The sequence below is a fragment of the Alexandromys fortis genome, unplaced genomic scaffold (assembly GCF_014885135.2).
Source record: "Alexandromys fortis isolate MF-2015 unplaced genomic scaffold, M_Fortis_MF-2015_v1.1 scaffold_144, whole genome shotgun sequence".
Classification (NCBI taxonomy): Eukaryota; Metazoa; Chordata; class Mammalia; order Rodentia; family Cricetidae; genus Alexandromys; species Alexandromys fortis.
The window spans coordinates 984,245-1,010,384 of record NW_026068021.1 but is presented as its reverse complement, the minus strand read 5'-3'; the positions used below and the strand labels follow the sequence as shown (position 1 = coordinate 1,010,384).

General features: G+C 48.8%; 1 protein-coding gene across 1 annotated transcript in view; it reads left to right on the top strand.

Annotated features, from left to right (window-relative positions):
* Positions 1 to 26,140, top strand: part of Sdk1 (sidekick cell adhesion molecule 1) — a 961,631-nt gene that overhangs the window by 699,288 nt on the left and 236,203 nt on the right. Inside the window, exons 7-13 of the mRNA XM_050163182.1 lie at positions 301 to 491; positions 10,137 to 10,220; positions 14,762 to 14,956; positions 16,559 to 16,675; positions 17,709 to 17,876; positions 21,031 to 21,133; positions 24,321 to 24,497. Of these exons, the coding sequence (XP_050019139.1) occupies positions 301 to 491; positions 10,137 to 10,220; positions 14,762 to 14,956; positions 16,559 to 16,675; positions 17,709 to 17,876; positions 21,031 to 21,133; positions 24,321 to 24,497 (1,035 nt within the window). The remainder of the gene's footprint in view (positions 1 to 300; positions 492 to 10,136; positions 10,221 to 14,761; positions 14,957 to 16,558; positions 16,676 to 17,708; positions 17,877 to 21,030; positions 21,134 to 24,320; positions 24,498 to 26,140) is intronic.

Below are 26,140 nucleotides of genomic sequence, written 5' to 3'. Positions count from 1 at the left end.
CTAGTAGTATTTATTTTAAGCATTCTTTTCCTGGGCAAATGCAATCATTAGCACGTACGGTCCATTGCTGCCGCAATTAGCTATCCTTGCTCAATAGCCCTTGAGGATAATGTCTCATTGAGGGAAGCCGTGAGGGAGTGCAGCTGTATCTGGATTGATTTTTAAATGTCCACTGTTCAACCCGCCATGGTTCCTGCTAGAATTAGCTTTGTCAACTCGTGCTGAAGACCTGAAATTATTATTACTGCCGTCTACATGATTCAGCACCACGGTCACCGACGCCCTTGCACTCTTTCACAGGCCCTTGGAGGAGCTGAGTGTGCACTGGAAGAGAAACGGAGTTCGACTCACAAGCGGACTGCACAGCTACGGGAGGCGCCTTACCATCAGCAACCCGACGTCGGCAGACACAGGGCTGTACGTGTGCGAGGCAACACTCCGAGGGAGCGCATTTGAGCCAGCCAGGGCCAGAGCCTTCCTTTCCATCATAGGTAATGCTCAGGCCAGCAGCGGTGCTGGCTGCAACCTCAGATAGCACTCCGTACCCACAGCTCCAGGAAGACAGGATAGCTGACTTGGTGTGTGTGTGTGTGTGTGTGTGTGTGTGTGTGTGTGTGTGTGTGTGTGTGCCTCCTCTGCAGACGCATGTGCAAGCCAGAGGCAGACACCACGTGTCTCTCTTCTGCTACCCTCCAATTTATTTCTGGAGATAGGGTCTCTTACTGGGACTCCGAGCTTGGTCATCTGGCTAGCTGGCTAGCCAGTTCCCAGGATCCAGCTGTCTCCAGCCCCAGTGCTGGGATTCTAGATGATCTTCAGCTGTGCCTGACTTTTTATGTGGGTGCAGCAGGTACCCCTGCTTCTGCAGTGAACAAGGCACCGGCTTGACCATCTCCTCCATCCCCACCGACTTTTATTTTTCATTACATTCATGTGTTTGTTTGTTGTATATACGTGTCTGGGGAGGGGATGCTCATATGCCACAGGGTGCACGTGGAGGTCAGGATAACTTGTAGGGGTTCTCTTCTCCCACCCTGTATCCTGGGACTCAGACTCAAATGGTCAGGCTCGGCTGAGCACACCTTTGACAGCTGAGCCATCTAGCTGGGCCCCCACTGACTTTATTCTTAATGTTCTTTTAAATAGGCCAAAGGTGAAACAAAATGCACCGGAGTGGTCTCTCTCTAAATACTGGGAGATCAGAGCCATGGAAGCATGACGAGCTGTGGCTGAGGGATTTGTAAGCTTATCACTAGATTATGACATGGCACATTATAGTGGGAGGCAAGTACCCACATTTTATTTTCCCAGCTTCCTGCACGGTCACCAGTCTGTTCCTAAAATGTCTGCAGATGCGGTCCTGGTAACCCGTACTCCTCAGCGGAAGGCACTGCTGATGGAGGGTACCTCAAAGGCCGCTTGAGTCCATCTCCTATCTGAAATGAAAGGGGTTGAAAATGGAGAGAGAAAAAAAAAAAACCTCTCCGAACAATTGCTCTTTCAGTAATACATTTTGCAGTTTGCCATTTTGCAAAATATGAAAAGAAAAAGCAGCTAGGTTCCGGTGGAATTAGCAAGCATTGAGGAGCGTTGCATAGAAGGCTGTTGCCCTGAGTGTCCTTGTTTTTGTTAGACATCAGGAGAGGGCTTCATGCTCTCCGAGTGACTCTGCTAAATGCAGCCTGTCAGTCCCCTCCAGAAGAGGTCCTGGGAGTGATCAGAGAACCTGAGCCCGGACCAGAGTCACCAATCACTGCTGATCCCACCCGAGCGTCTGAGCTCTGCTCCAGCTGCCAGTGCTAGATATGGATGTAGAGATGGCATCTATCCTCAGCAGAGACCTCCATCGAGGTTGATCTATGGCCGTCTGAGCACGGCGCATTATAGATCGAACCAAAATTAAAATTTGTGATGTGTAAATCTCTGGCAGACAGGACTGTATTGTGTTAAAAACATTTTAAGGTAATTTAAACAAGAGAGAAAATTTATCTCCCTATAAACTCAAATGTTTGTCTCCGTCACCATTCCCTCCTTAAGTATTTAAATCTATCATCCTAACTTTGATCTCGAATTCATCGCAGAATGGGTTTCTGTGCTCAGCACTCATTATAACTCACGTTACGACTTATAAAGGTACAGGAACAGACTTCCACTCTTCTGTGTTTATATGTGTGTATGTGTGTGCACATATTCATATGTGCTGACATTGACTATCTTTCTCAATCACCCTCAAACCCATTTTTGAGATTAAAAAAAATAGGTGTGTGTGTGTGTGTGTGTGTGTGTGTGTGTAAACCTGCCTGCATAAGTCTGAAGAGAGTGTCAGATCCCCTAGATCTGGAGTCAGAGACAAGTGTGAGCCTCCTGATGTGGGTGCTTGGGACTGAACCCTGGTGTGTTAGTTAACACGCTCTTAACCCCTGAGCCACCTCCAGCCCATCTGCCTTGTGCTTTGAGGTAGGGAGGGTCTCTCACTGAACCTTATTAAGCAATTCATCTAGACTGGCTGTCCATCAGGCTCCAGGGCTCCTCCTGTCTCTTCCTACTCCATTCGCCAGTGCTAGAGTTATAGGGGCACGATAGCATGCCCATCTTTTTACATGTATGCCAAGGGTGCAAGCTCAGGCCCCCGTGCTTTTGCGGCAAGCTTACCCCAGAGTCGCCTGTCAGCCTCAAGGCTTCATATCTCAAAAAGATTGATTTGAAGCCCCTTTTGTTTAGAAGTTGTGACAGGTGGAACTTTGTGGTTGGGTCACACTGGAGAAACCCTGAAGAAAGTATCTCTGCTGATTCAAAGGGCTCAGAGATTGTTCCCAAGCCTGGCCGCCCCATCGGGAAGGGATCCTGGGGAAGTGTGACCAGTCTCCCAGCCTGTCACCAGCAGAACTGGGGAGCGAGCGATTGATAAGAGCATGCAGATGAATGAGAGCAGAGAGGAATCGCCTTCCAATTACGTGTGTCTCACACTGATGAGACAAGACAGGCGGCGGCGGCTGTTTACGCTGCCTGTCAGCTTCTACTTGGATTGCTCAATTCCTGTGGTCTAAACAGGAATCCAAGCTCTGATCCCTGGAGGTGCCTGGTGCCCACCCTGCAGATCCCGGAGCCCTGTCCCCTACCTCCTCACTGCTCAGTTGTCCTGCTGTGTGGTCCCAATGCCTGACCTCTTCTACTCCTGACCTAGCTGGTGAGACACTACACCACTGTTCTGACGCTCAGACGCTGCTGTGTCACATGGCCCCTGCCTCCCTGTGGTGCACGACTTCCCACTGAACCACCAGCTTCTCCTTCTTGGTGGCATCTTCTGGGAATAGAAACCAAATTTGCCTACCATGGTGGATGGGAAATGCTGGTGAGGCTATCAAGGAAAAGCCCTACCCCCGATTCTGCTGGTGGACTGTGGGCTTTACTGTGCTGTGCCCAGCCAGTGCCACTCTAGACCACGGATTGACCATGGCCGACTTTGGTGGAGGCACACCCTAGACTTGGCTGTGTCTCGGGCTTTGAGCAACTGTCTGTGACTGACCTTGGATGTCCACCCTTCATCTTCTGGCAAGTTTGCCTGTCATTGAGACTAGGTGTCCCTTGAGAACCTCCCAGACGTCACTGTAAGAGTCTTAGCTATACTCTGTAGCAATTGGCACATGGTAGCAAGGTATGTGACAGGAAGGCCTAAGTGTAGGCTTTAGGGCTCGCTTCTGGCTGCACTTTTAACCAAGTTTAATGGGAGTCGTTGGTGTTGTTGACCTTGGTCCCAATCCTTGGCACGGGGAGGTATTAGATAAGGCTAATAGCCCAGAGGCAATGGAGTAAGGTCACTGCAGAAGAGCTAAAAGGATGACTTCATGTGCCGTTGGCATGCTCTGTCATAGTCTATACTGCACATCACACTAATGAGTGCACACATCACTTTAGTGAGTGCACACATCACACTCGTTCCACACTAAGAGCCAGGGTGCTCTTGACATCCATGGAAGCATTGGTGCTTTCTTCAGGATAAATAAAGGATGGCGACCGTGATAATTACCTCTTATTGTCAATGTGACCCAAGCTAGGAGCCCCTGGAAGGAGTGTCAGTGAGGGACTGTCTAGCGCAGTTTGGCCTGTGGGCATGTCTGTGAGGAACTGCCTCAATCAAATTAATTGATGTAGGAAGACCCATCCTGAAAGTGGCCAGCACTGTTCCTTGACGTTTAGCCTGGACTGTGGAGAAAGCAAGCCAAGTTCCAAGTACGCATGCAATCACAGTTTCTGGTCTTGACTGCAGATGAGATACAACTGGCTGTCTTAAGTCTCTACCACCTGTTCTTCCTGCTGTGGTGGACTGCAGCCTGGCACTGTGAGTTAACATGGACCCAGTCTCCCCAAAGGTGCTTTTTGTTGGGCTATTTTATCACAGTAATAGAAATGAAACCAGAGCAGTGGCTCTTACCAGTTATAGCACCTTGGATCACTGTGGGGATATTTGTACATCTTTCCCTCACGACTGACAGATTCAGCATGTCCTGCAGGAACCACAGCTGGTCTGTGCCCACCGCACCCTCCAGTGTCCACAGAGCTCCTTCACACCCACCCTGGTACTAGGAGTGAAGAGTGATTGCATTAGTGACTGTTCTCATTGTTGTGATTAAAAAAAAAAAAAAAAAAAAAAACAACCCTGACATCAGTAACTTAAGGAAGGGGATATTTCTTTCGCTCACAGTTCTGAGAAACAGTTAGTCCACCATGGCGGGGAAGGCATGGTGGCAGGAGTGTGAGGAGCTGGTCACATGCCATCCACAGTCTGGAAGGAGAGAGAGATGGACGCTGGTGCTTACTTTCTCCTTTTTATCTAGTCCAGCCTAGGGAATGGTGCTGCCCATGTAGGGAGAGGCTGTGCATCCCTCCTCAGTTAAACATTTCTGGAAGCATCCTCATAGACACTCCCAGAGGTGTGTCTCCATGGTGATTCTAAAGCTGACGATGAAGGTTGACCACCAGAGTGACCATTATAGAGGACCTGTGTGTTTCTTGTAAAACTATTCCAATTCCCTGTATATAGATCTCTCTGAAATCCAGATACTCTATTTTAGAATACAGTGTCTCAGATGAGCAGCCATTCTGCAGCTGACACCGAGCACCTAATAGGTGTTTATGTCCCTACATAAAAGTGTCTAGTTCCTCTCTCTCCTTCTTCCCTCACCCCTTGATTCCTCCTTCACCCCGCACCTACCCTTCCCTTACCCATCCCCCTTGCTACCATCTGTCTTTCTCCTTTCTCTTTTCCTTCCCCTCCCTCCCTACTCCTCACCCTTCCCATTTTTTTTCTCCTCCCTTCCTCCATTCCCTCCATCTTCCATCTTTGCCAGGCCTCTTGCCTCTCCTGATTCCTCACAGAGGAAGTTCTCCACCATAAGGGCTCTCGCCATTAGACCTGGCCGCTCAGCTAACCCTGCTCTCCACTCTTTCCGTGTTAAGATTGATGACCTTCATCCCCTCTGCAGAGCTCATCACGGTACATAGAGAATGTGTAGGTTCCAGGGGATCTGGTGTAGATATCCTTGGAGGCCATTCTTCCTGCCCACTACAGTGGACAAGGCACCCAATGTGTACAGTGACAGAATAGTACAGGAACTGGGCCTCCTAGAGGGAGGGGAAGCCAATGTGGGAAATGTACTAACAAGTCTGGAACTCAGGCTGAATCCACTACCAAGCCCAGGGGCTGTACAACACAGCCTTGGTATGCATTGACCACCTCTACTGGGACTGGCTCTGCAAGCCAGAACCTGTGTTTCAAGCCCCTGTTGAGCTGGAGTAGAGGAATTCATCCAAGGTCCCAGTTTGCGGCTACCTAGGGAGGACCCTAACTCTGGTTCTGATTACTGCAGTTGGGCTGTCTGTAGAGCACTCAGCCCCTGCTGGTTTTGTCTTAGCTCTGGGCTCATGCAGTGCATGAGACTCTTCTGATGCCTTTATCTTATCTCTGAGGACGGAAGTGTCCATTTCAATCCCCGGTTTATCATTAGTTAATGCCCAGTACTGACCTGTGCCAGCTGGCACTCACTCTCAAAAAGTCTCCCATTTGCCAAGACATAGGCTTGCCCAGTGCCCTTGGAAGATGAAGTGGTAAAAAGGCATGTGCTTTAAATGACTGTCCTCAGAGTGTCCCCATGTGGCTCAGCTGGAAGTCCTCACAGCTGCAGGCCTAGTAAATGTCCCCTTCTGCCCTCCCCACAGACTTTGTAGAAACAAGCAGTCACGAGTGGGGGAGGACCCTTGTGAGCCCTCTTTGAATTGGGTTGGTGTGAAGGACCTGCAGAGAGACTGTGGCTTATGTGTGACAGAGAAGAAACCTGTGTCACCGTGACAACTCCTGGCCTGTCACCTCTCCTACCTGGCAGGCTTCCAGGAACAAGGTGCACCAGGCTGCCCCGAAGGGTCCCAGTTTCCTGGTGCTTTTCTCATGTTCATGAGAGAGGTGCGGTAAAATGGGGGAGCACATCTGCCCAGCTGTGAGGTGTGCACCACAGCTGCCTGGCTTCTGCTGGAGGTGAGGTGCATCCCCTCAGGTAGCCCGTCCCCAGGGATACTGTGTAGACTCTGTCTCCATCCTCGGCCAGGTGCCACTGCACAGTCCTAGGAAGCTGAGAACATAAATGACATCTGGGTTTCTGGGTAAATTTTCCATTACTGTGAAAAGACACCATGACCAAGGCAACTTATAAAAGAAAGAGTTTACTGGGGGGATTTGCAATTTCAGAGGGTGAGGCCATTGACAGGGGGCATGGTGACAGGCAGATAGCCATGGCACTGGAGGAGTAGCTGAGAGCTTACATCCTAATCCAAAACCATGAGACAGAGAAACTAATTGGAGGTGATGAAGGTTTTGAAAACCTCAAAGTCAGCCCTCAGTGACTCACCTTCTCTAACGAAAACACACCTCCTAATTCTTCCCAAACGGTGCCATCAAGTGGGGATCAAGTATTCAAAGGCATGAGCTCATAGGGAGGGGGATTCTTATTCAAACCACCACACTGGAGAAGGCACTGTGGCCCTGGAGGTGCTGGGGATCCACGGGACTGGTATATGCTCTCAAGTGTGTCCTCTTGGACACATCCGGAGGGAATTACATGGCGGGAGGACAGCCACTTCCAAGGTGGCATGCAGCACATCTGTTCACATAACATCCTTGAAATGAAAGACCTGGACCAGACACAGGGCTTAGGGGTGGATAGCATCTTCAGGATGAAGGACCATTCTGCGCTCCAGTACAATATAGACACAAGACCCTGCATGGGACTAAACACATGTGCACGCACACACAAGCAGAAGCCTGAAGGGGCAGTGAAGATCAAATCTGTTGATCACATGAATGACAGCCTGGAGGTGATCAGACTTAGTTTAGGTCACTTGGCGTGACCAGTGTGGTGATTGTTGATCTAGTCCTAGGAAGACTTAAGCAAGATCTATACTTCAAGGCAGATACCAGGATGAGGTCTAGCTTTACGAACCAGTGAGTTTACAAGTCTACAGGGATTACTTTCAAGGCATGGGTGAGAGATCACTTACAAAACCATGGTTGCCCCAAAAGTAGCCACCTCACCAAAACGCATTCTAGCATGGATGACAAGGCCCCCACCGCCACACATATGGAGTTCCCTCTTTAATGAACTTTCCACACTCTCTGTACTCTAGTGCCTCCCACAACCAGGAGGCCCTGTTCTGCTGGGGCTGAATTACATGCAGATGGCTGGGAGGTGCCGGGAGTAGTGGCTGAAGTCTCAGTTAAGGGTCTAATGACCTTACCTGCCTCCTCCCTCTACTAGGGAATGTCAATAGGCATAGGAGCGTCTCTTGGGGAAGTCGTTTTGATGAAGATGATTATAGTTGTTATCCTATGAGGACAGAGTTCCATGGGTAAACCCAGGAAAGGATACATGAACTTTTTCTGTATTTTTGGCTTGGAACTTCACCGTTACCTAAAAATAGGATGTTTGACTGAGGGAATGGAAACTGTAATTAATCATGAGCAAATGTTGATATTTAACTTAATTTCCCCCCTTTGCCCTCGCATGCCTTTAATCAGGACCAGGATGGGAGCTATTGACTTTAGCATCCACTGATGAATATGGGCCGTGACCTGTGCGTAAGGTCCTTGACAGGCTGCACCTCCGTGGTGTTGGAACATAAATAGCGCTGCTAGTGTTAGTATTGATTAGAGAGACACGGCTGAGCGGGTAATATGTGCGTGCGAAGACCAGCTAGGAAAGCGAAGGCTTTAAATATTAGCAGCATGCCTCCACGCCCGGTCTATACACACTAGACCCCCGTATTGGAGGGTTCTGCTCCCGCCTAGTGAATCCACAGCTGTCTCCACTGTGCAGGCGAGTAGCTGAGGCAGAAGCTTCTGCTCAAGAGGTCCAAGTAATTGCAGAGTTGATACCCACGTTCTGCCCATTCAGAAGCCTTTAGTCCTTTTTTCCCTTTGAACTGGTATGTTTTCATCTCCACCCCACACACACACACTTTAGGTCCCACCCTATTTTTTTAAGAAGTGGTCAATAGAGGAGGCACGCCAAGCCTTATTATCCACATTTAACACTATTACAATGAAAAGAAGATGTCTCCAGAAATTAATTATCACGCAGAAAGTGAACACAAGAGTCTTTGTCACCGTGATAATGAAGTACCTCTGCTGCCTTAATGCCCCCGAGCCCGGCCATGCCTCTGCTGAATTCTGCTGAATAAACTGCGGAAAATATTGGAATTTACGGTCCCAGGAAACCATTGTCTGATACAGCCTCTGTTTCCTGTGGCCCACGCAAGGGGAGCGTCTACAGAACAGAACTGCTCGGGAGTTTCCCTCCCTGCTAAGGATGGATGAGAGTCTCTGGACCCATACTCCCACCCCTCCGCCACCCCTTCATTACCACTGTTTTGCATTCCATCGTCATGTTAAATTTATGTTTTGGCGGAGAACTGCTAAGACTTAAAAAAAAAAATACTAGGCTGCATTCTCATTGCTATGGGCCTGGCCCCTTGTTATGGGCTATTCAACATGCTTCGCATTGGTGTTTAGTTTAGAGATGGAAACAAACGCGCCTATAAAGTGCTGTGCTGTAAATGTTCCTTTACGAAGCTCTTGGGATGCCCTTTCTAAAACGTGAATTAAGATATGCCATGATTTCAATCCCATAAACTGAGAAGTAGCCATCACCCTGAGTGGTAATTTGCTTTCTGGAACCTTAGAATATAAATCTCCTTTGCCTGCTGCTCCCCAAATTTGAGTTTGTGATTGTGGTGGTGACTGGTGATGATGTGTTTAGAAAAAAAGATGTAAGATCTCAGATTTGGAACTGGGGAGGTGACTTGGTCCATAAAGTACTTGCCGCACGTTCTGAGGACCTGAGTTCAGGCCCCCAGCTTTCAAATAAAAAGCCAGGCATGGCAGTGCACACCTGTGATCTTCGTGACGGGGCGGAGGAAGGTAAGACATGAGGATCCTAGTCTAGCTAAAGTGGGTGCACTTCAGACTGAGTGAAGACCCTGTCTCAAAAAATAAAGAGAGGAACCGTTGAAGAAGACACCTGACATTGACCTCTGGCCTGCACATGCACGTACACACACACACACACACACACACACACACACACACATACGAGAGAGAGAGAGAGAGAGAGAGAGAGAGAGAGAGAGAGAGAGAGAGAGAGAGAGAAACCACTGCGGTCCTTGACATCCTCTTGTGTTGGTCACTTTTTTGCTGTTATGATTAAACATCCTGACAAAGGCAGCTGAAAGGAGGAAGGGTTGGCTATTGTCTCACAGGTCCAGAAGGATGTGGTCCATCGTGATGGGGAAGAAATGCTGACAGACATGGAAGGCACGGTGGCCAGAGCAGCAGGCTGGCCGTTCACATGGCGTCCACACTCTGGAAGCAAAGAATAAGCCAAAAGTGGGGTCCGGCTACAGAGCCTCAAGGCCCATCTGCAGGGGCTCACTTCCTCCAGTAGGGCCCCACCTCTTAAAAGTTCCACAACCTCCCTCCACAGTGCCACCGTCTGGGGATCAAGAGTTCAAACGTGTGCCCAGGGAGGACATTTCCCATTCGGACAACAGCACTCTTTACTTAGGGGCCATTTTCTTTTCCTTGTTTAAAGAGCCACCATATTTCACTGCTGAGCCCGAGAGTCGGATTTTAGGAGAAGTGGAAGAAACTGTGGACATCCCATGTCGAGCCATGGGTGAGTATGGGAGTACCGGATGGGGATTTTCAGGAGGGAGTCTTTAAATCCTTCCGAGAGGACAGTGACCATCAAGGCTGGGGACACTGGACACTAGGACTCAACAGCTAGCCTGTGACTTTGCTGAAGGAAGTAGCCATTGTGCAGCTCTTGCTTCCTTGTCTGTAGATCAATCCAGGGCTCCAGAAGAAGGAAGATGAGAAGGAAGGCCTTTCCTTTTGTCTGCCCCAAAGACAGCGGAATCAGCAGACCCTGTAGATGCCCTCATTAACTGGGTTCCCCAGAGTATATGGGCCTAAGACCGTGGCTCTCAAGAGACCTCTCTTATCCACCAGGTGATAAGGACTGGGCGCCACATCCATACAACCTACAGAAAAGGAGGGTGCTTTTAATATTAGTTAATTAATTAATTATTTTTTGAGATAGAATCTTATATAACCTAGCCTGGCCTCAAACTTGCTGCGTAGCCCAGGATGACCTTGAGCACCTGGTCTGCCCACGTCCACCTCTCAGCTCTCAAGTGCCGGGAGTCTAGGTATGAGCCACCACACCTGATTTATGCAGTGCCGGGGATGGCACTCAAGAGACTCCGGCATACGAGACAAGCACTCTGCCAGCTAAGTCACGTGCCAGGGCCCTATCATGATGGTTTTTTGTTTGTTTATTTGTTTGTTTTTGGAATGGGAACTTTTCCTGCCTTTCTGTCCTTTCAGCTCTGAGGCAGCTCTCCTGTTCCACACGTCATTGTCCCTCCTTCCTGTGGCTCGTTGTACCCATTACCCTGTCCGTGACTTTACTGTGTGGTTACACAGGAAGTTACAGATAACTTCCTGCCCCCATGTTCTCTCTCTCTCTCTCTCTCTCTCTCTCTCTCTCTCTCTCTCTCTCTCTCACACACACACACACACACACACACACACACACACTCATGCACACAAGACACGGATTTTACAAGACAATCCATTACCAAGACCCATATAGATGAAAAAGGCTCTTTTCCTGTCTGTTTGGACCTGGATAAGCACAGTTTTCCCCACTCACTCAGCGCTGGGAGGGAAACCTTGCTTTGGTGAGAAACAATGGCCCTTGCTTCATAATGAGAGCACTGGAGACCCCAAGTAGGGAGAGGGAAGCAGTTCATTTTATGACCTTGCAAAGTGTAGCCTCAGCCTATAGAAAAGGCAGGAAAAAAGATGCCCTAAATTCCCTATCCAATTGGTTCAGGATGAAAAGCTTTTATCTAATGTATGTCCTGGGGCTGGATACTCCCTCCTTTTCTGAGGTTCAGTCAGGTAGCTGATCATTGCCCGTGACGTTCCAGCCATAGGACAAACCGAGAGCACCTGGACAGCTAGCTCAGGTGTCCGCAGCTAGCTCAGGAAGCAGGGGCAAGTGCTCCCGCTGTCCCTGGCTAGCTAATGAGCTTTAAAGGCACCTCATCAAAAAAAAAAAAAAAAAACCAGACCAGACTGAGACTGGTTTAGCTTTCATGCTAGCAGGTTCCTAAGAGGCACGTGATCTCTCTTCTATACACTATTGACTATTGGAAGCTGGCTTCAGAGAAAGCACAGTTAAGTATTACACTCAGAGCCTCCAGGATTAAAGAAGACAGGGTTTGGAAAATTGTCACCAGGTATCTAGCATATAGAACCTGCTCACTAAATACTGGGGTCATGGGACGATGCAGAACAGCCCAAGACCCAGCCAATGGCCTCGGCACATGCACCTGCCATGACGCTCGGCTACCCTCGAGAGCTGATGCCAAGGACTTAGAGCAGGAGAGCAGGCCACACCTGTGTCCAACCATATCTGCCCCACCCTTTGGTTCAGAAACGGGAGGCCTGTGGCGCTTGGCAGCTCTTGGTGAACACAGAGTCATCCCTGACCAGGAGTCCCTTCCAGTGGCTTAGGTCAGACCTGGTCTTTGCTGGCCAAAGGGCCTGCAGCCTCCGGTTCCCATTCCAGGTCCCCTCATCACGGTCGCTCCTATACACCCTGTTTTCCATTCTCCCCAGCTCCAACTCCATTCGAGCAGCCACGGAGGAGGCTGAGAGAGGAACGGCACAGATGTTGAGTGGAGAGCCTTCTCTGTGTGGCCTCGTTCTCCTCCTCATGCCACAGCAGCCCCTGAAGCTTAGCTCCATTTCTATTTCAGAAATAAGCACATTCTCGACTACTGCAGGGCATATGGTTCCCATCTGAGACGAAATGCCCCCCCCAGTAGAAACCCTCCCACCCACCCCCCATGTAGTAATTATTATTTTTCAGTAAGTGGCAATTCAGACATTCTTCTTCTGACAGGGGCCGCTCTCTTCTTGCAGAATTTCTGCAGGGGAAACTGTTAAGCATATACTTGTAACTGTGTACCAAGCTGGCCCTCCTACATTCCTCTGCTGTCATGTGATTTCCAGCTAACTCTGGCAATGGAGCAAACTGCATGAGGAGTGGGGAGGGGTTTCCCATGAGAGCAACACCATGTAATCACCATTATGAGATCTTACGTGAATTGCATATGCTTTTACCTTGAAATGGATTTTTAAAAGTTGTCCTGATTTAATGAGAGGTGACAGGAAACGTGATTAAGGGGAAGAACTGCCTGAGAACACATCGTCTGGAAACGCTCCTGCCATCAGCTCTATTCATCCAAATGGACCGTCTACACCCACGTACACCAAGTCTGAGTCAGGGGTCTGAGTAAGCCTTAGAGGATCTCAGCAAAATGAGATTTTAAAATGAGATTTAAAACTCAATCCATTTTATGGTGCCAGGCCTGGAGGCACAGGCCTGTAATCCCAGCATTCAGGAGCCTGAAACAAGAAGGTCAAGAGTTCAAGGCCAACCAGGCCTACGTAGCAAGGTTTTTTGTTTTTTTGTTTTTTTGTTTTTTGTTTTTTTTTTGGCTCAAAACCAACAAAAAAAATGTATTTAGGGAAATTAAGGAACAAAAGCACCTAAACTCTAGAACTAAATCTTAAGTGTCTCATCAGGTTTCTATGTCCAGTGTATTTCTGGAGTTTGTTACATCCTGTGGGTTTGCATGGATTCTCCATGGAGCCTCTTTGCACACTTAGTTCACTCTGGGTGATTGTGGTCCTCTTGGACTCTAGGAAGGTCAGAGAGATCCCCCAGGGAACCTATTCCTGCACAGAAGCTGCTGGCAGAGGGCCCAAGGGTTCCCTGCTCAGGACTGGGCTGCCCCCAGACAATGCAGAGCCTTAGATATCAGCCCTGAGCTATGTGAACTGACCACTGCCATAGAGGAGACGGGCTTCAGAAGTCCTCACTGGGCGCTTAGGCTGACAGCAGTCCCTTCCATCTACCGCTCAGGTGATGGCCCTTGTGAGCCTGTCTTAATGTCCACCATGAAGCCAGGCCTTGTGTCTCACTGGGATATAACACACAAGGAAGGGGAAACTAGGCAGGACGCTGAGGTCTGAGTCTGCCTGGTTCCCTAGTCCTTCTAGTCTAGCACCCTGCCATATACCTTGGGGTACAGGTGCAGGGCCTTGTGCACCCCTTCTTCCTGTACTCATGAGGGTCTTAGGGACAAAGCAACTTTTTCAGTGTCTCCTAGGTGGACATACATTCCTTCAGATGTCCCCACCTCCTTTAATCAGGGTCTCTCCAGGGCTTTGAAGTCACTCCTCCAGCAGTCTAGACTTGTCTTGAGGTCACTGACAACCGTGGGCTCATCGAAGACTCCTCATGGCCCACAGCTTTGCTGTTGGTTGTGATCACGAGTGCTCACGCTATCCAGAGCCCCTGCCATGTGCACGGCGGGAGTTTTCCAGGCCAACCTGTCAAATCTTCACAGCCTTTGAGGTCATGTTCTAAACTTTCCCGTTGTATTAGTGACTTGTTTCATGGCTGTGACTAAGTACCTGACCAGTGCTCTGGCTCTCAGTGTGGGGGTACAGTCCATCGTGGCAGGGAAGGGGGTACAGGGCACAAGGAGCACCATGGTCACATGGCATCACAGTCAGGAAGCAGAGAGAGATGGATGCTGGTACTCAACTCTTTTTTTTTTTCTGCTCCATTACTCACTCTGTAGACCAGGCTGGCCTCGAACCCACAGAGATCTACCTGCCTCTCTCAAACCCACAGAGATCCCGAGTGCTGGGATTAAAGGCATGTGCTACCGCCTGGCTTACTTTCCCCTTTTATTTCAGTCCTGGCTCCCAGCCCATGGGACAGTGTCACCCACATTCACTGCGTCAGTCAATCCACTATAGAAACTGCCAACGACCCTGGACTAGCCTTCCTAGCCGGGACAGAATTAGAACTATCAACTCTGGCCTAAACTCAAGGGCAATTACAGTTGAAATCTTTCTTAATGAGTGCAAACCTGGTGGCCATGGCCCTTGCTGATTCCTTCTTCCTCTTCAGAACTCTCAGTGTGGGTTTCTCCATGTGCGGCGAGGGAAGTGTCCCTAACCGGCTATGGCGTGAGAAAGCTGCCCTATGGGCCTCTGAAGCCTTTTCGCCTTTACCCTCCTACAGAGATCTCCTGGGGTGTAATGTTTTCCTCTGTTCCTCTTCAGGGGTTCCTCTCCCCACCCTCCAATGGTACAAAGATGCTGTCCCCGTGAGCAAGCTCCAGAACCCGAGGTACAAAGTGCTCCCCAGCGGAGGCCTGCACATCCAGAAGCTGAGTCCAGAAGACTCTGGAATCTTCCAGTGCTTTGCCAGTAATGAAGGAGGGGAGATCCAGACTAACACCTACCTGGATGTGACCAGTGAGTAACACATATGAGCACGGCCAGCCTTCGGGTCAGAGCTGCCCACTCTGCCCCAGTACACAGCGGGGGAGCGTCCTGTCGGCCCCTGGGATGACGAAGGGACAGAAGTCTATGATGAGGGCTGAGCTAAGGAGAACCATGACCTAGGCAAGCCTGTGGGCCTTGCTCTTTATTTTAAGAAAAAAAAAATCTTCCTTTTTAAACGAGCAAAAAAACATTTCTGTCCCCCCTGGACAGAATGAGAAAGACTATCCAGTATATAGCTTGCTCCTAATCTTTTCCTTTTGATCTTTTTCTTCCATTTTAAAAAATATTCATTCTCTACTTTAGTTTTATTGAACAATTATAGTTCTTTTGTGGGTTTCTTTTATTATCCCATTAGCAGAAATACCTTGGCACCCTGTCTTTGAAAAATAAAATAAAAGTACAGGTTCTCACTGTATCTGCGGGTTTGCTTTCTAATCTCCCACAGCCGTAACATTGTTCTTCTGAAATGAAGTAGAATTTAGTGGCTATGGAATTGCACTTTTCAAGTTTGCCCTTTTTTGGAGGCAAAGTGCTGATATTGTAGATGTGAGAACGATGGGGAGTGTGGCCGTGGGGGGAGTGGAGCGGGGTGGGGGTGTGCGTACGCGTGGGACTGGTAGCTTCCTGCAGCATGTGAAGAGACAGCTAAGTCCTTAAAATGCACACGTGTATTTTGGCAAATCTGGGAGGTCACTGTCCCTGGCCCTATCTGGCAGCCACACTTGCCCTCCACTGCAGAGCACCAGAAACCCATCTTGCTCCAGGCAGCTGCAATAATATTGGGTGTTTAAGCCAGAAACTGAGTTCATACCCATTAGTATTATTGGAACCCTCCTTGCAGCTATGGCCAGGGTGTTCTGATGCAGACTGACTAGGTAGTTTGAGTTTGTTTGCTGTCTATTTGCTTCTCTATGAAGGGCCTGATAGTCGATGCTGTAGACTTTGAGGGGCACGGTCTGTGCCACAGATCCATAGCATGGAGAGCGTAACCTTGCCGGAATGAATGGGAGTGTATGGGAGGTATATGGACTCCCCTGCCCCACCACCTCTCTATCATGTGGAAGAGAGGCAGGAGCTGTGCAGTCGTGTGGCTGAACTGGAGAACACTGGAACACTTGGCTGCATTTTATTCCAGTACACGCCTGTCTCCTTCCTCTTGCTTGGGACTGTGAGGCCCTCTCACTGCCCGCCTTTCCCCATGAACAAAAATGAGCCACCGCATGGGACAGGGGTTCTTAGATCTGTGTGTCAACTTTCAGAATGTCCCTGAGAAGTGTGGACGTGTCATCCCGTCCTTGATACAGTCTGTCGCCTAAAGGACAAAGCCAGGTGGTTTCCGTAGATAAACGCCCTTCCTGGATCCTTGGGCTTGGGAAAGGGGCATCCACATCCTGTTAGACGCTAAGCAAGGACGGGTGATTCCTAGTGGCACAGGGCAGGAACCACTCCAGAGTGACTACTGTTTTTTTGACATAGTACCTTTGCCTCTGATTGGCCCTGCAAGACCAGCGCAGATTCCCAGGCAGGCTTCCCTGAGCCGAGCCACAGTTCACTGTTAACTTCTCCCTACAGATATTGCTCCTGCCTTCACCCAGCGTCCAGTGGACACCACGGTGACTGACGGGATGACAGCTGTCCTGAGGTGTGAGGTGTCTGGGGCTCCCAAACCCGCCATCACGTGGAAGAGAGGCAGGTGGCTCTGCAGCCGCGTGGACATGGCTGGTGTGGAAAACACTGGGATGCTGGCGGCTGCATTTTCTTTCTTCTCATTCATTCCCTCAGTGAAGACCGAATGCCATGTATTGGATGTCTCCACCAGGGGCTAGAGGCCAGGGTGCAATGTGAATAAGACAGGTGACCCTGGGCTTCTGGAAAACTTGGGGACTGGAGAGATGGTTCAGCTAGTAAAATGTCTGTGACACAGCATGAAGATCTGCGTTTAGTCACCAGTGCCCATGGAAAAAACTGTGTGCCCATCATCCTGGCACAGGGGAGGCAGACAGTCTAGACCATTCGGTAAACCCCGGTTTCCAGCCATAAACCCTGTCTTTAAAAAATAAAAAAGGTCAGCCTCTATATACGTTCACACCATGTACATATAAACTTGTATATCCACACAACCATACAGACACCTTATAAACCAGTGGTTCTCAACCTGTGGGTCTCAACCCCTTGGGAACAAATCTTTCATGAGGGTCGCCTAATACCATCAGAAAACACAGACATTTAGGTTATGATTCATAACAGTAGGAACATTGCAGTTATGAAGTAGTGATGAAAATAATTTTGTTGTTGGGAGGGTCACCCCAACATGAGGGACTATATTAAAAAGGAAGGTTGAGAACCAATGCCTTACACACATACTATTTAAAAAAAATACTTCAGAAAGTCAGTGGCAATGACAGAGCAGTAGTAACTGTGTAAATGTGGCTCTCCTTACATATGCCCACGAGGTCTCTGGGAGATAGTAAGCCCTAGATATGAAGTAAGCATGAGAAGTGGTGAGGATCCATACATAGACCAGAGTCTGCTTAACAGGACCTCACAGTACTGGGCAACCAGGATGTTCCTGGTGTTCAGCATCCTTGCCAATGATGGGGAAAATGCTTCAGCTAATGTTCACTTTGCTCGGATTATCATCTTGCCAACAGCTCCACCCTCTCTCTCCTTCTCTGCCGACTGCTGTGCCTCTCACGATCCCCTGTTCTCCTCTCCTCCTCAGGAAACCTCATTCTGGCCAGTGGCTCTGTCCGGATTCCTAGGTTCATGCTGCTGGAATCTGGGGGACTGAGGATAGCCCCTGTCTTCATCCAGGATGCCGGCAACTACACCTGCTATGCAGCAAACACCGAGGCCTCTGTCAACGCCTCCGCCATGCTCACCGTGTGGAGTAAGCACCTTTCTCTGTGACGCTTCTCTCAATCCCACTAGCATCGCCCTATCCTCTGTGTCCCGGGGTTGTCGGAACTCTTTTAGATTTTCTCGCTTAGTTCGAAGAAGATGATTATTTTTACAACTAATTTATAGAAATCTGTTGAGTAATTAAATTTTCTGTTTCTGAAAGAATAATTAGGAGGTGTATCCAGAGAGTCTGTAGTGCTATTTCAAGAGCTATAGCAGATCGACTTTTTAAAATCCGTAGACTTATTATACCCAGTTGGCTAGAACAGCTAAAATAATGTTTTGATTAATTTTATAAGGAAATTGAATCATTCGTTGATATTCTAAAGAAAGTATTTTGGAGACTAAAGCGGTCACTCAGTCAAAAAAATTCTTGGGGTGCAATCAAGAGGATATGAGTTTGAGCCTCAGCACCCATCAGATATACACTTGTAACCCCAGTGCTATAGGGCCAGACACAGAATTCCTGGGGCTCACTGGCAGCCAGTCTTCCCTGGGGCTCCAGGTACAGTGAGGGACTTTGCTTCATGAAATAAAGTGGAGAGTGGTTAAGAAAGACGCCTGACATTGACCTCTGGCCTCTGTACACACACACAAACGTGTATGCATGCACAACAGAACATATTTTTCTATACTATCTATAGTTCAGCTACATAAATTAAATAGAAGCAAACAGTAGGGACATCTTTGTTCCCTCAGTTTTTGTCAGTCTCAGTGTAGGTCCCTGGTCCTTGAGTACAGAAAGAATTATTTTCTGTAGCATGATGACACACCAAGTGACCCCTGCCTCTCTAGTACAATGGTTCTCATCCTTCCTGATGCCGCAACCCTTTAACACAGTTCCTCATGCGTGGTGAGCCCCAGCCATAAAATTATTTCATTGCTACTTCATAGCTGTAATCTTGAAACTGTTATGAACTATAATGTAAATATATGATAAGCAGGATATCTGAATTGCAACCCCTGTGAAAGGGTCATTCAACCCCTAAAAGGGCCATGACCCGGACATTAAGAACCTAAGTGGCCTTTCTTCCTAACATTCTAACAGTCCATTTTCAGATGGAAAAGGCTGGTGTGCACTGACAGTCTCTGCAAGGGTCTCTATTGAGAAAGTTCAAACTCACTGCACTAATATGTGAGGATGTAGTCAGTTGTAAAGAGCACACCCACATGTGTGTGCACATGCACACACACATACACACTTCTGCTCATATTTGGCATTTTCTCTCATACCAACATTCTACATTTTGATAAATGACCCTTTTAGTGGAATTTTTAAGATCCTTTTTTTTTCAATTGTCTATATGTCTAGGGAAGTTGTCTAGGGGAGTGGAGGCCACACACATGAGTGTAGGTGCCTTCAAGCCAGAAGAGGGCTTCTGAGTCTTTGAAGCTGGAACTACAGACAGCTCACATGGGTGCTGGGAACTGAGCTGGGGTTCTCTGCAAGAGCAGTGTGCACTCTTAACCACTGAGCCATCTCCCCAGCCCCAGATAACCCTTTCAGTCTTTTATTAGATATTTTCAAAACATCAATTTCTTTTCATTTATATTCCTACAATGTTGGCAAAGTACTAAAAAAGGGTTTTGTTATGTTTGGAGGTTGGTGTCAAGCGCATTTGATACATGGGAAAACGTTAGCTTCATGTTTTCAAACTTGTGGGAAGGGAAAACATGAGGTCTGGCTCTCCACAGATCATTCTCCAGAAAGTTCTGTGGATCTGCTGAGGATCAGCATTGGGACCATGTTTAGCTAAGGAACAGTGAGCCAGCTTGGTGACGTGTAGAGTTATCCAGGTTGCTTGGTCGAGCTCCTCGGAACAGTCACCTGCCCTCTGATAGGCAAAGGCCAGAAGACTCTGAAACCTTTCCTGATACATAGCTGGAAAGCCACTGTGCTGGGCCTCAAGTGAAGCCCTGGGACTCACAAATTTTAGTTCTGTATCTGGAACCAGAGTGGTGTCCGCTGGCAGGTGTGTGACAGCGTGGCCCAGGCTGAGTGGAGAAGCTGGTTTCTGCAGCAGTGGCTGTGGGTTCTGGGATCCTCAGATGGGGGACAGCCGGTTGGCCCTGCCTCTTACCAGTGGTGTGGTCCCAGGCAATTCATAGTGGGCCTGGGCATCCATGCTCACTCTCAAGAATTAGAAGTAATGACAGGCGTCACAGGTTTGCTCTTGATTAAATCAAACAGCACAAATGACAGCACCTTCCAAAGTCACAGGGTGCTGTGTGAAGACAATAATTATCTTAGCAAAGAATCTCAATATTATTTATATACTATTTATTTACCTGTATATTCATTGCAACACCAGGGATTAAACCTAGGACTTTGACCCCTGAGCTACATCCCCAGCCCTCTTTTTACTTTTCCTTTACAAACAGGGTCTCAGTGTGTTTCCTAGGCTGCTCTTAAGCTTATTCTGAAATTTGTTGGCCATGAACTTACTCCAGAGACCAAGCTGGTCTTGAATTTACTCCTCCTGTCTCAGCCTCCCTAACTAGAATGCTAGGCCTCCATTCTCTTCCCTGGTTTAAAAATCCTGACTTCAAGCCAGAGAGACAACTTAGACAGCTGAGTTCTTAACTTACAAGCAGGAGGACCTGAGTTTGATCCCCAGAACCCACAAAGAACTGGAAGCGATGGCATATGCTTGCCATCCCATGTCCAGGGAATGAGAGACAGGCAGATACTTGGAGCTCACCGACCAGCAAGCCTACCCTACTTGATGAGTTCCAGGCCAGTGAGATACCCATCAGAAAAAGAAGGTGGACAGCTTCAGAGGCACAGCCCCTAAGACTGACCTCAGACATCCTCACACACAGAGAGATGCTCCGAAGAGTCCAGACTAACCTGTAGCAGGGGACTGACTCCCTAAGCATTTGCAGGAGTTCTTTGTCTCTTCTAGAAAGTTTGGAGACCCGGGATGGCTTAGGGGTGGGCAGGTGGGTTAACTGACTTTGCTGCCACACAGAAAGGCGTATTTTCCCTTCCCTGAACATCTCTGAGTGCTTCATTTACACCCATTTTGTCAAGATGAGAGCAAATTTGGAGGCTTTGATGTCAGATGACCAGTTCATTGTCCCCCGGGGGCACAGACTCACACACTGGTGATTTCATCGGGCTGTGACTTGTGTTGTTTCAGATCGAACGTCCATCGTTCACCCCCCGGAGGACCGCGTAGTGATTAAGGGGACGACAGCCACCCTATGCTGCGGAGCCACCCACGACCCTCGAACCTCTCTCCGGTTGTTCACCCTGTTTTCATTCTATAGGAGTTGTTAAGATTCCTCGGGCTAATGAAGGGAAAATTGAGAGGAGAAGGGAAAGTTCGGGGGTCCTTGCAGCAGATCCCCAATGATGGCATCTCCCAGTGGCAGGCTCCATCATTAATCACAGGAACCGGTCTTCCATTCCAGCCTTATGTATTATTTACAGTGGGCTGTGCTCCACTCCGTGGCTTCAATACAGCTTTTTTTTGTGATTTTCCTGCCAAGGTTAATACACTGTCTGTAAAAACGCTCTTGTCTGGGGCTGATACTTAATGAGACAGAAATCCAGAGGGATGGCATAGGATTTCAGTGGTGTTGACACGGGAGCTCTGCAGTGCTCAGGAGGGGTTTTCCATCCTGCGAGGATGGTTTTTCTGGATAGCAGGGAGAAGAAAGGGTATGCGGATGGCCAAGGAAGTAAAGGGGAAACACAGGCGAAGGAAGGAGCCACGAGGCTTGGAGATTCTCTAATGCCAAGTGGGACATCCTGTAGACTGGAAGCTGATGATGATAATTGTGATACTTGTCTTAGACATGTGGCTAAATTATAGTGTGCTTGCCTAGCACGCATGAAGCCCGGGTTTCCATCTCCAGCACTGCAAACACTGACCTCGGGGTGCATACCTCTAACCCTAGCACTCCAGCGGTAGAAACAGTGATCAGAAATTGAAGGTTGTTTTCAGACTCTTGATGATTCCAGGTCAGCCTTGGTTACATTAAACCTGTCTCAAAACAAAACAAAAACAAGCCGGGCATGGTAGCTCGTGCCTTTAATTCCAGAACTAGGAAGGCAGAGTCAGGGGGGATCTCTGTGAGTTGGAAGCCAGCCTGGTCTATAAGAGCTAGTTCCAGGACATTTAGGGCTATCCAGTGAGACCCTGTCTCAAAACCAAAACAAACAACAAAACCCCCAAACAGACCACTTCAGGGAAGGGCCTGACTGCAGACAGGTGGCCCTCAGCAGCGAGCTTTGTCGCAAAGAGCAGAATGATTGTGGCTTTTCAGACTCACCTCTGAAAATAAATGAACCAGGAAAGGGGGGTGGTGGAGAGAAATGCATCACACAGTATCGCCATCCTGCCTTAGTTCTAAAAGGCCGCACTTAGCCAGAAGGATGGAATCTGAGTTGACAGTGAGCAGAGGCTATGGTCCTTGAAGCAGGCACCGAGACCTTGCTTCAGACCCTTGACCTTGACCCTTCGGTGCAGGCATTCGTCAAACCATTCATTTCTCCAGCCCCACTTGGCTCCCTGGAGTCTCCAGGGCTGGAATACAAGTGTGGGTTAATTACAAGAACAACAAATGCAGAACCCAATGAACACACAAGAAGCAACAAGTTAAAGGTTATGTAGGGGGCCCTGGGAGGCCTACTAGATCTTCTCACACCTAGAGAATCCGTTGTGAAGGTGGCAGGTATGGAGCAAAAAAATGCTCCAAGAGCTCAGAAGTACTCCCTTTGGATGGTCCTCTGCAGCACTGAGTCCCCCTTTCTATGAAGGGCCCTGGACTGTACCCACTTTCAAGGGCCCCCGGCTGTACAGGGCAATCTATCTTTCTCTCTGGCTGGGCTTTCCACGGTTGTCCCTTGCGTTGAAGGATGACCTCCTGTGACTAATTCACAAAACTTTGTGCTGTGAGTACACAGGGCGGAAAGAGCCGGTACATTTTGAAAATGTGACCAAATTATTCTAATAAAGAAAAACCGGCACTTTCATCTCATCCAGCCGTCAGCAGGGGCCCTGCCCAGGGACATTTAGGGCTGGACAGGCTCATAATTGAGTCTATATTGGAAAAGAAAAATGTGTTAAAATGGCCTTAAAGATTAAATGAGGAAGAGAGGTGACGTCAGAGACAGCCTGCCTAGGGTGGTGGAACTTCAGCAGGACAGTTGCAAGATGCACTGAGCTTTGCTCAGGAGGCGGGGTTCCTCTCTGGGGGTCTTTAGCAAGCATTACTGAGGCAGGAGAGCTGGGTGGGTGCAGTCCATTAGGTGACCAGACAGCTGTGTCTCGTCCCCAGAGTCCTTGTCTCCCAGACACACACTCAGACTGATATCCACAGTCATCTTTATTGTCATATTTGGGGGTTTTGTTTGTTGTGTGTGTTAGGGGTAGCATATCTGTCATGCACAAGGGTGTGTGTGTGTGTGTGTGTGTGTGTGCGTGCGTGCGCGTGTTCCATGTGAAGAGGCATACACATGTGCAGGTGCATGTATACTTGTGTATATAGACATGTAGAGGCTAGAAGGTGATGCTCTTGATGGATCTCCACTTCATTTACAGAAACAAGGTCTTTTGCTAAACCCAACTTGGCTAGTCTAGCAGCCAGCTTGCTCTGGGGATCCCATCTTTTCCTCTGGGTGCATGGATTACAGGTGGGCCACCATACCCACTCAGCTCTTATGTGGGTTCTGGAGAGCTGAACTCCAGTTTTAATGCTTGTACAGAAAGCATTTTTTCCACGGAGCCATTGTTCAGATCCTCCATCTTGTTCTGAGACAGAGTCTCCCACTTAACCAGGAGCTCATCAGTTAGACCAAAGTGGGGGTGGGGATCAGCGGTTCCCACCCCCATCCACCTACCTGTCTTTGCTTCCCTTGTGCTGAGACTAGTAGTGTGTGCTATCATCCCCAGACATTTCACGTAGATTTGGGGAATTAAACTTGGCTCCTTTTGAATGAAAGGCAGGCATTTATCCACTAACTTACCCCTCCAGCCATCGCTGTCACTGAGTTATCAATCGGCTTCTGTATATTGTCCAAGATATCTGCCTGCTCCCCACCATACCAAAAGAGTCACCTTTTCAATGCATTTAGTTTTGTTTCTCTCTCTCTCTCTCTCTCTCTCTCTCTCTCTGTGTGTGTGTGTATCTGTGTGGCTGCATGCTACATATATGCAATTACCCAAGGAGGCCAGAAGAAGGTGTCCAAACCCCATAGCTGATCTGGGTACTGGGAACCAAACTTGGGTCATCTGGAAGGGCAGGACACACTCTTAACCACTGAGCCATTTCTCCAACCTCAAACTCACACTTGTAAAAAGTGTAGCTCAGTGATTTTTACTGTGTTCTCCGATTCACCAGCTGCTTGCTCTTTTCTGTCAAGGATGGGGTGAGGGATCCTGCTCCTGTAGGATTCATGATGAACTCTCTGTTTGCCCCACAGTTACATTTGGAAAAAGGACAACGTGGTCATCACACCGTCCAGCAGCTCGAGAATCATGGTGGAGAAGGACGGGTCCCTTCTCATTAGCCAGACGTGGTCAGGGGACATTGGGGACTACACCTGTGAAATTGTATCTGAGGGAGGGAATGACTCCCGAACGGCGCGACTGGAAGTGATGTGAGTACCGAGCCCCTCCCTGTCCCAGCCAACACCCTTCCACATGAACGCCCTTAACTCATGGCATGCCCACGCTGTCCCGAGCCGCCAGCCTGTGGCCAGCACATCCCACTATGCAACTGTGTATGATAGCAAGGCCTATTCCTTTTCCCTTCTTTTCTCACCCACATGTGTTGTGTGCACACACGTGTGCATGCATGTTTGCAGGGCTGTGTGTGTGCATATGTTGGAGATGGGGTGGTAGGTGTGGAGGTCAGAGATCAACATGTCTTTAGTTGCTTTATAAAAATGTCCCCTCCCAGAAAAGCCCTGAGCACATGAGCACAAAATACAACCTGCAAAGAAAGAATCGAAGCCTCTTCATTGCCAGGGCAGAAGCTGGTGCGTGATGCCCATCTGTCCACTGCTGCTGCAGTGCATCCCACTGCAGTGCATGCTGGGACATTAGATGGCAACTATGGGAGGTTTTTCTTAGAGCTCTGCCCTACCGTGATCCAGGAAGGATTCTGAACACAGACAGCATCCTCTAAAAATAGCATCCAACCAAGCCTCATTTATCTTTAAGTCCCCAGCACCTGCTGACGGGATTAAGAATAAGGAGAATGCCTGCAGAGAGCCACGCTAGGCCTTCTGTGTATGTCCCTGCACTCAGAATGAACAAACACAAGCTCTCTAAATTGGAGGAGTTTTAAAGGTTAATGAACGTGCTGGAGAGGTGGCTTAGCAGTTAAAAACACTCGCTGCTCTCACAGAGGACTCAGGTTCAGATCTCAGTACCCACTTTGGCATCTCAAGACTTTCTGTGACTCCAGCTCCGGGGGATCTGACACCCTCTTCTGGATTCCTCCAGTAACCGCACAGTAAGGCATACATACACACATAAGTAAGAGCTATAAACAACAAAAAATTAATGAAGGGGCTGGGCTGTGGCTCCATGGGTGCAGTGCTCGCTGTACATGCCTACACACCAAGTTTAGTTCTGCAACAATATAAGAAGCTGGGTACAGTGTACACTTCGGGAGGCACAGACAGGTAGGCAGACCCCGGGGCTTGCTGACCAGGAAGTTTAGCAGAAATGGTTAGAATAGGTTAAGTAATAGATGCTGTGTCAAATAATGAGGTAGAGAGTGATTGATGTCAGCCTCTAACTTCTACATGCACACACACGAGAAAAAGAGAGAGAGAGAGAGAGAGAGAGAGAGAGAGAGAGAGAGAATGTGATATATAGCACCCAGTCCAGAAAGCCCTGGTGTACATTCAGAAACTGGAACTGGAACAGTTCCATTCTACCTTCTGTCTGCCCTCTCCAGGGTGACTCCGATTCTCCTTAGATGTTGAGCTGTGATTAACCTGGAGCCCAGGGCAGACCTTGAGAGCAGCCTTGGGGCCCCGTTTGGCTTTGGGTGCCCAGGGTCTCCTTCACCCCCACTGTTAGCATTGTAGCCCTCAGGTCCCTGAGCTCTCTCTGTCCTACCTGGTCCTCAACCCCCTGCCACCTCCCTGATGTGGCTGGTGTCCTCTGCGCCTATCACCAGAGGCTTCTGCTTCTGCATCCTTTAGCCTTCAGCTCCAGGATGGTTTCCTGCCATTCAGTCACAGGGGCCTCCTACTTTCTCCTGGCCCATCCTCCTTCATAGCATCAC